General features: G+C 31.9%; 1 protein-coding gene across 1 annotated transcript; it reads left to right on the top strand.

Annotated features, from left to right (window-relative positions):
- The first annotated feature begins 6532 nt into the window (after positions 1-6532).
- LOC120175384 (glutaredoxin-C9-like) lies at positions 6533-7212 on the top strand. The gene has a single exon (XM_039182012.1). The coding sequence runs from the start codon at positions 6605-6607 to the stop codon at positions 7079-7081; it is 477 nt and encodes a 158-aa protein (XP_039037943.1). The 5' UTR covers positions 6533-6604; the 3' UTR covers positions 7082-7212.
- Positions 7213-10575: the final 3363 nt, after the last annotated feature.

The raw sequence follows: 10575 nt of genomic DNA, 5'->3' as shown, positions 1-10575 counted from the left end.
CGAAGCTACCGTAGAAGCTTGGACGATTAGTAAATCACGGGCCATGGCGGCTAGAATCGGAAATTGTGCTTCTTTTTCTTTCCACCAAGCCAAAATATCCAAACTTTCAAACTCTTCAAATGTCATTTTTGATAGAAAATCGCATGACATGTAATTTCCCAACTCGCTACTTGGGGTGGTAGTACGTGATCGTTTGGATTGGGAATTTACAAGAGTGTTAAAAGATTCAATTTATGTTACTTGGACGTCTACTAGATGATTCCGCATTCATTCTCATTTGATCGTGTATTACACTACTTGATCCGTATTTAGTTAATAAATTGCAAACATGTCTCGAAAACATTTGTTAAAATAATTTATTTGGTTTTGGACAAAGTTGGGTTCATCATCGGTTAGATTAAAAGCAAACGTAATTTGTTCAATTAGTGTTTCAACCCCGCCAACATTTAACGTTGGGTTTAAAGCGGCGGCACAAGTAAAAATGAGGGGAATCTCCTTAAAATATTTTAAAAGTTTTTCCTTCATTGCAAAGCCAATTTCTTGAAAAACTTCGGTTTCAAATTCAAAGTCATTTAGTCGGGTAGCCAACAAAATATTTGATTAAGAACCAACGGGCTAGTAGGGTAATAAACACCGGATAAAAAGTTGTTGCATTTTTAAAAACCCTAAGCAAATCGGTTATTTTGGCTATAGTTTCTCAACTCGAATCCGAATAAATGTTTGGGACATGACCCCTCTCGAAAAGCCGATCGTGAAATGTTTGCAATGTTTCCCTTTGTCTTAAGGCAGTATGCATCATCATCCAAGTTGAGTTCCAACGAGTTGGACAATCCAAATTAGGACCCAAAGCTTTTTTTTAACGGACTTACAAAATCGTTTATAATCGTTTAGTCTTTTGTTGTTGTTTACAAAACCGATTTATCATTGTTAAATTCTAATCTAATCGGCTCAATAACCTCCAAACCGGCTTGCACAGATAAATTAATTATGTGTGCAACGCAACGGGTATGAAAACGCACCGTCTAAAATCGGTGAAAGTAATATTTTCAATCTTGAAACCGCGTTTGTATTATTCGATGCATTATCAAAGGATATAGAAAAAACTTTATTTTCTAATTTATAAAGACAAATTACCCTTTTAAAAGTGTAAATAAAGTAGCACCGGTATGCGGCTCACCGAAAAAACGCGATTGTTCTTTTCATCATTTGCCAATTATCTTGATCTAACCAATGTGACGTAACGGCTAAAAAAGAATTTCCGGTATTATGAGGGGAACTCCAAACGTCACATGTAAGCGACACACCATAACGGTATTCTTGGAATCCTAAAATCATTTTTTCCCTCGTCGTACGCTACATTTTTATAGCATCTCTTCTAAGGGTAGTACGACTTGAGTATAACGTGGTTGCATTAGTTTTTGAATTGTTGTCGTGAAATCTTCATCATCAAAGTGGTCGAACGACAATGCTTTTGTAATCACGAACTTTGTAAACGCTTCTCGTAATTTTTCGTTGTCGTAAATAAAAACACCACCTTGTGGTGTAAGATTCGATTGACTAGGATCCGATCTTGAGCGAAGTGCCTTGCATGATTTTGTCAAATGGTTCTTCAACGTTGTGTTTCCTTCCGATGCAAGAAACTTTAGACAAAGTTTACAACGCGCCCTCTTCGAGCCATTTGACATCTCACATAAATCGTAGTGATCCCAAATATCTTTGTTTCGAGTGTGTTCGATCACTCTCACGACTTCAAGGTTTCCCCCGACGGAAGATTCAACCGTGTTACTCATGATGAACAAAAAATTACAAAAATAAGATGAGAGATGTTTAGGTGTTGTGTAATAAGATTTGAGAAAGTTGTAATCAACCAAATACATCTCCAACCTATTTATACATGTTTAGGGTGGTAAAATGGTAATTTTTTAAAGAAAAAAACGGTCAAAAACGGTCACAAACCCCCCCCCCAACGGCTATATTAACGGCTAGTTTTTTAAACTCAGATCGGTTTTTTTCGGATAAAAACCAGTTTTTTAACCGGTTTTTTATCCGGTAAAAAAACCGGTCTAGGTTTTTTTCTCCAAACCGGTTAAAATAACTGGTTTAAAAAAATCCGAACTGGTTAAAAAAAACTGATTTTTCCCAAATCCGGTTTCGGATATTTTTTTTCGTAAAATCGGATATTCGGATTTTTTGTACACCCCTAAATACAGGCACGCTTGGGTAGGTGATGTGAACCCAGGCTAAAGGGCCAAATAGTGGGCTCATAATCGATATATGTTAAATTTCGATATTTTATCAGAAACTTTATTTTATCCATTCAAATTCAATTTGAATTGATTTAATTAAAAATATTACTTTATATTTTTCCTTTTACCATTAAATTTTATTCATCTAATTAGGTTAAGGAATGTTCGGTTCATGGAAATGTAATATTACTTTACAAATAATATTATAAAAAACAATAGAAGAACACTTGACATTATTAAAATATATAAATATTTCAAATATTTTATAACATTATAAAATCAGAAAAATAACATGTATAATCCTTAAAAATGTATAAAAATATTAAAGTATAAACATCGTTAACGGATAAGCTGAAGACTTTAAATAAATAAATTGTTAAATCTAAAGTATCACTTTCTTGAACATATAAATCTTAAATTTATATATTTTAAATTAGAATTTAATTATATTGTTAACTTCTTAAAGTATAATTTTTTTTAATTTTATAGCCCTTTAGTATTATAGGACGAGAGAAATTAAAGACTGAGATTAACAAAATTAAATAAAAAATATATTCACTGAAAAAAAAATAAAATATTTGATTTCCTTCGATCTTACACATACGTAGGTAAGCATGACTCTACTTTTACCAGAAGGAGGCGGCCAATAAATGAATCCGAGATGTTCAAAGTCGACCTAAATTTTTACAAGTTTAAACTGGCTTTGATTTTATTTAGAAGGAAATCACTGCAGTATCAACTCTCTCATTCTTGATCTAGTCCTAACTTCGTACACGCGTACGTATCTGTCTCAATGGCCGGCTGGCTGTTTCTTATTAAACTGAAATTCTAGAAGGGAAGAATAAATTGTTTTCTTTCTATTTTTTCTTCCATCATTTATTGGTCAATAACCAACTGGATGTACATACTGCTGATATCAAATGTGGTTATATGCGTATCTTATTTCTTTATAATATTTAATCTTAATTAATTAATATATAAATCAATATTTAAAATTAAAAATAAATTTTAAATTATATTAAATCAATAGTAGAAGGAATAACATTCCAAACTAAAGACAGGGGTCTTGCTTCTCACGTGGCGGGCCATACACTCGACGTCATAAAACACGTTTGCTGATGTATGCTACCGTAATCCAGTTACGGCTGCCACTTGGCTGACGTCCTCCATTCATCATTTAACTCACCGACTAGCCCCAGACGTGTGGGTCACATTAATATCCATCAACTATTTTTTCTCACATGGTACAATGGTAGGGTCGTTTGTTTACTGTTGAATGGAATTGTTTAGCATTCAGCGTGTTTGATTCTCACATCTGAATGAAGATTGTGCTGAACGATTCAGTATTAAAGTACATTATGAATTATTCAGAACCATTATCAAACATGTCAAATTCAGAATTAATTCATACAGAGCCTTTGAATCATTCAGGTCATTAAATCATTCAACGCTTAATCATTCTGATTTAATTAAACAACCCCTTAGTACATAAATTATTAATTTTGATTTGTTTTATTATTTAAATTTTTAATTTTATAAAACCATACTTAATATTTATTTATTTTATTTTATTTTAGTATCAAGCATTAAAAATTTAACGCGTTTAAACTTAAAATAAAAGTTTTTATTTGTTTTAGTATATGAGCATTCAATGTTTTTCAAAACTTAACTTTAAGTATAGTTTTTTTAAAAAAATAAAAGTTTAGGTACCAAAATGAATTAAAATTGATAGTTTAAGTATTAAACATGTTATTTACCCATATTATTAATCAAATATATATTTTCCTTTTTATAATTATTTATATTTTAATTTAGCGACGTTTAAAAATCATGATTATATGTACTTATCGCATGCATGGATGCATTATGCGTATTATTGTAGAACAACATACCGGAGGAACGCAACGATTGCGTAAGCTTACGCAAGACAAAAGGCAGGACAATTGATATTTATAACGAAGAAGCTTCTCCTGTCTACGTACATTGTTTTCTTCTTCTTCTTTGATTTAGGGTATACGTCACGGCCTGCTGACCACTCCCCTTAATTCCACAGTTTTCTTCGTTTCTCGTACATTAAAATCGGCTTTCAACTCTGCTTTTGACAACCAATAATTGGACCCATTAATATTCCCAAACCTTGTTTCACATCGGAGTTTTAAGCACGAAGAAACGGTCACCCTCTTCGAGACAATGCACCTAGGCTTTCTCATGATGATATGAAAACATTTTGGCTGAAATGATAAGTTAGTCGCTGAAAATTATATATTTTATCATATTTTAAAATAATTAAATAAATTTAGCTATTTATATTTAAATTTTTCATAAATTTTATTTTTTATGACACCATTAAATCAATTGAGTCTATTAAATTAAAACAAATATTGGATAATTGTATCATGTCATAAAATAGTAATAAGTTGTTAATAAATTATTCTTATAATAGAAAAGTAATATACTATTTATTGGAAAATAACAAAAATTTTAGGATAAGAACAAATAATAAAATTAGGTAATTTTAGATATGAATGGTTGAAGGGTTAAATTTACTTGTGATTCCTTAAAATTACTAATAAATTGAAGAATAAAATTAATATAATAGCAATCAATTTTACCATTTCATCTAATATTTGATGACAAGTGACGAGTAAAATTTTAGTTAAAGTGATGTCGTAACCGTTTTTCGGTTGGGCCCCGAATTTGAGCTTCGACTTGAAATAATTGGGTTGGGAGTCGTCACCGATCATTTATTTTATGAAAAATTGGTTGATCGGATACCTTATTTCTTACCTGATATGCGTCGTACCAAAGATGTGTCGGATTCGGGAGTCAGTTACAGTCAATGAAAGGTTAACACCCTTGAACTACCCTTTCGGTACTATGTAATTTCCAATTGTCTTTAATTAAGAAAATTGAAAGTTTAACTTGAAAGGTAAAATAACAATCCCAAATACTTACCCTTGATAGTTTTAAAAGTGTACCCTTTAGGAAGTCAAGAAACATGTTAGATAAAAATGTAGTAAAAATGAATAAAATAAAGAATGTGAAATAAAAATAAATGCAATAAAGTAGAAAAAATAAAACAGATAAACAAGATGTAAGCAAGATAAATAAAATAAAATAAAGAGGCACAAAAACAAATATAAAAAATATATATAAATAAAATACATAAAATAAAGAAGATAATAATAATAACAATACAAAAATAAAAATAGAAGATAAAAAAAATAAAAGATAAAATGAAATATATAAAATAATAAATATATATAACATATAATTATAGTAATAAAATATATATAAATAATAATGATATATGAAAAAGAATTAAAAGTATATATATATAAATAACGATAGAATATAGAAAATAAAAAAAATAAAAAAATAGTCAAATGAAGATAATTAATATATATATATATATATAATAAGAATAATAAAAATATATGCATGTAACAACAAAGGACTATTATAAAAGAAAAACTAAAATTGAGGCCAAATTTAAAAGACAATTAACGTTGATATTGCGCATTAGGGGGAAATGAATGTTTTAACTTTAAGTTTTTATTCTTTATTTTTCGAAAATCCAAATAATTTTCTAAGATCAGGCCTCGAGATTACTAGATCTACAAGATAGATCTTTAAAAAACATTCCCGTTCATCGGACAAAAATAATTTTATTTGGGTTTGACTCGAGCAAAAATAATGGAGAAACACACATGAAAGACTTAAAGCGATAAAGGTACAAGCTTTTACCTTTTCTATTTATTTTCCTCTTCGAGAATCACGTTTTTTGCTCCGATTTGCTAGTAATTTCTGTTGTTTATTTCGTATATCCTCTTACAAATGTGGAGGATTACATGTATTTATAGTAAAAAAATAAACTAACAATAGAATCCTAATGCAACTAGACTCCTTGCTCGGTTGTTGCACGTTTTGTTGGTGTGGTTGTTGCTTTAAAAGATATGGTGGTGGAAGAGTCCTCTTAAGAGATGAACTCTTGCTAGCTCTATCTTTTAAGAAAATTGATGTCTACAAGTGACGTATTTGTAATTTCTAAAAAGAAAGTGATCTATTTATTATCAAATACTTAAGCGACCTGAGTTGTATTTTTATCCAAATATTTTTATTTATTAAAACATGACATCCAATGAACGTCATCCATTAGGCTAAACCACCACAGACGCGTCAGCCTAGCTGCCGTTGACGCCAGACCCTTTCAACATCTCAAACTCATTTCCCCTCCTTTTGCCTCCACTTGCTTATATATATACATATGCACACACAATTATATATATGTATAATATTTATATCCTCTCTTCCATCTGCCATATATTTGTTTCGATACATACAATTGATTTTTCAGGATGCAACAAGCAATTCCATACAAGTCTTGGCCTCTGCCATGCATCAACACCACTTCCCATGGCGCCCCATCATCATCGACAACAACAACGACAGTTGGCCAGAACAGCAACCTCGTACTGAACAGAAGCCGAGGAGGAAGAGGCGGCAATAAAGACGTGATCAAAATCGTGTCGGAGAACGCCGTGATTGTGTTGGCGAGGAAGGGTTGTTGCATGAGCCATGTAGTGAGGCGTTTGCTGCAGGCTCTGGGCGTAAACCCTGCGGTTCACGAGATCGACGAGGAGGACGAGGCCGGCGTCTTGAATGAACTGGAGACGATGATTTGTAAAGGTAACGGAAGTGATCAAAAAATGGTTCAGCTTCCGGCTGTGTTCATCGGCGGGAGGTTGTACGGGGGATTGGACAAAGTTATGGCTACTCATATCAGCGGGGAGTTGATCCCTGCGTTGAAAGACGCCGGTGCCTTGTGGCTTTGACCTGTGTTATACGACGTTTGATTGGATAATTATTAACCCAATTGGGAATGCAACTTTGTTGCTAGAAAATACAAATATTGGTACTGATTTCCAGTTTATTGATTTTTGTTGAAAATGGTTCTCAACTGCAACTTTTGTGTTTTGTTTGGTGCTAGAGATGGGATGTTTGGCCATTGCGATCACATGGAGGTTACGGATATCTCTATGTTTTGGTACGACTGAACACCTAACGCTGACTGCGTTACCACATGCATGTGTCAATTTCGTCGTGTTCCTGCAATTCTAATCAATCAAGAAAACATAGATAAGGTGCTACCTAAATTCCTAATTTATCCCAAACAAGATCAATGGAAGAGCATTTTTTTTACTTAATCAATGGTAATGACGGACTAATCCAGATAGGATTTTGTAAAGATTTATTATGGGATGACCCTTCCAACTTAATTTACTTTACACACAAACGCTAAAATTCAAACCTTGACATTTCTTAAACTCAATTAATAACTGAGTACATGAAGTCCATAATTACAATCATAGAAAATACACAAATAATTGGACAACATTACAAGTTTTCCTTAATTAATCGTAGCTACTAAAATTAGGGTTTTTCAAATTTAGATAGTCAAAGTGAATGTTTCCTTAAAATTTGATGACTATTACTGTAGTTAATCCTTCAATTTATGAAGGGATAACTACAGTGATGGATCCATGTTTTCTTTAGATTAAGTGTTTATCTAGAAAATTAATTTTTTTTAAAAAATTATTTTTTCTATTAATTATTCATTTTATTGATTAAACTCACTTTAAAATTTTATTTGTATCAATCATCATTTTTATCCGTAAGATATTATATTATTATATTTAATTACAATAAACAACAAGAGGAAAAGTAAAAATCAAAATACAGCTTCTAAGACATTGAATGCTCGGGTGTTCCTGACTTCCTGCCATCTCAACTCCCCTACCTTCGCTATGGCTACCATCTTCCTACCATCACTGTGCTACCATTTCCCTGCAATCTCAACTCCACTGCTGCAACCTGTCCTAACAGCTCCCAAATCAGTTGAAGTTACCAGATCAACAATCACACGCAAAAGAGGAAGAAAGAAATCAAATGTAATATGGGTTGCTATAAAAACCCAAGAAAACCAATGAAAGAGAGGACCCGATTTTGGGAGGAAACAATACAAAGAAAAATCTTTCCCTTCATTTTTTAGAGAAACAATACAAAGAATCCCTTCCCACTTTTTAATCAAAGATATCAAGAACCAAGCAATCAAAACCTTACTTTTCAAAGGTATTCTGGTTTTAGCCATCTTTTAGTGTTCAAGTTTTAATGCATGCAAGTTGATATCGAAAATAAAGAAAAAGGAGAGAAGAGTGTTTTCATTACCTTAGTCAGAGGAATCCTCGTTGTCGGATTCAAGGGTTAGCCTAAGAGGTGGAATGTTTGTGTTCCTAAGCGGTGGTCGGCAAGTGGAGATGACGCCGGAACAAGACGGATAATCGACAGCGTTGGGCTTTAACAAATGCGGTCGAGAGAAGCAAAATTAAAGGGCAAAGGGATTTGGAGAAGAGATAATCGGCTAGGTTTCAAATGGGAAAGAAAGAATAAAAATTAGGTTTTGTAGTCAAACGTTTTAAGGTATTTGCCTTTAGGTCATTGAAGTTTTAGCATGAAATTCCATTTTGGTCACTACCTTGCAAATTGTATAATTAGATTAGGTTTAGTCCCTAAACTTTTGGTATGCTTCAATTTAATCATTTATTTTATCAATTAACCTTATATTTGTAAATATTTTTATGCATATACATATATAAGTAGTAAATTTTGTAACTATTAGCTTTTTTCAAAAGAGATTACATTCAATATCTTTCTAGACGTTGGAGGATTTCGAGGTTATTTAATGAGAGAACATATCTTTGATTTTTTTTATATAAAAAAACAATGTCATGAGAATTTTCAAACTTTGAGGAATATTTCTAAATTTTCTTAGATGTTAGAAAATTTAGAGATATTTTAAAGAGTTGTAAGTTCTGAGATTTTAGCATGATTCATGAAAATCGAGGTGTCTTCTTAAATGAGATTAAATTTCAATATTCTTATAAACGTTGGAGAATGCTCGAAATCACCTATGAAAGACTTCGCCATCGAAATTTTACACATATTAATTTATGGATTTTTTAGAGTTTTCGATTGTAATTTTGATTCTCTTAGCTGTTAGAGAATTTGAAGTTATTCTCAAGAATTTAAAAATTCCTTATTATTCTATAAATACATTAATTGCATACATGAGTCCAGATAAAATATTTGTGGTCAAGTAAGCGTCGTTTTTACGGGCGTAGTGAGGATGCTAACCCTTCCTCACACATAACCGTGCCACCGAACCTAATTTTAGTTTTTGTAGACCTTAAATTTTTTGGTTTTCCAATCACACCTTAAACGGATTGGTGGCGACTTCTAATATTTTTTAAGTATAAAATCAATTTTTTTATTCGTCTGGTAAAATATGATGCATACACATGTTTAGAAATTTTGTATTGTTAATATATAGTATTCATCTTCAAAAAATTATTTGAATCCAACTCTGAACAAAAACAAAATTGTACGTATTTTTTTATTAAATATATAATGTTATATATGCATTTTTATTAAATGTGTAACGTTATACATGAATTTTAATTTTATTCAAACGTATACATAGAACTTTAATTTTATTTAAGTTTTGGAAGCAAATATATATACCATTTTAAGTTTCCTCCCCCCATATTTTTTTCACTTTATTTCCTTTCTTGTCTAAGCTTTTCACATTTGTTCTCCATTGTCAGGCACCAACCACCTTTATATACAGGTGACCAATGCGTCGGTCTTCGTCGTTGACCACCGTTTGGGACAAAAAATACATCAACAAAATCGTATTGTGCTCCTCATCATGAATCCAACCTTTGATTACTCGAATACATCGTCGATCAACATAGATCTAGCGAAAACCAATCGATTTTTTCGAAACAAAATATTTCATTTAGTCGCCAGCAACCGTCCAATGGAGCCATCTTCACATTATGTTGCTCCTTGTTGCCATTTCAACCTTTTCACCGCACGGATCTTCCAACCGATGTCTAGGTTGTCAAGACCTTTCTATTTTCTCTTCTTCTTGTTTCGACTTGTGTTGATATTGAAGTTGTTACTTTTGCTTTTGCATTTATGTTTGTTGCTTTGTTCCTTAGCTACCCATTTTTTTCCTCATTGCAAAGCATTGTATTATTTTAAGCTATCATAATTTTGTTTTGTGATTTTTAAATTTATATACGTTGTTTTATTAGTTTGGATAATTTCTTAGATTGGTTAGTAGAGTTTACCTCAATTATAATGCAATCAGGAAACATAATTTCATCTGATAAAATTCAGTTTTCAACACCTCCAGCTGGAGCTGGTGTTGTTTGTGCCGCCGGAGGTGACGGAGCTGCTGCCTTCGGAGGAGAAATCCATTCAA

Source organism: Hibiscus syriacus, unplaced genomic scaffold (genome assembly GCF_006381635.1).
Source record: "Hibiscus syriacus cultivar Baekdansim isolate YM2019G1 unplaced genomic scaffold, ASM638163v2 tig00112206_pilon, whole genome shotgun sequence".
Taxonomy (NCBI): domain Eukaryota; kingdom Viridiplantae; phylum Streptophyta; class Magnoliopsida; order Malvales; family Malvaceae; genus Hibiscus; species Hibiscus syriacus.
Note: the sequence above shows the minus strand (reverse complement) of the source record. Positions and strands in the feature narration are given on the sequence as shown.

Bases quoted from the DNA above. Each gene is read 5' to 3' on its own strand.
- LOC120175384 (XM_039182012.1), top strand. From the start codon at position 6,605: ATGCAACAAGCAATTCCATACAAGTCTTGGCCTCTGCCATGCATCAAC.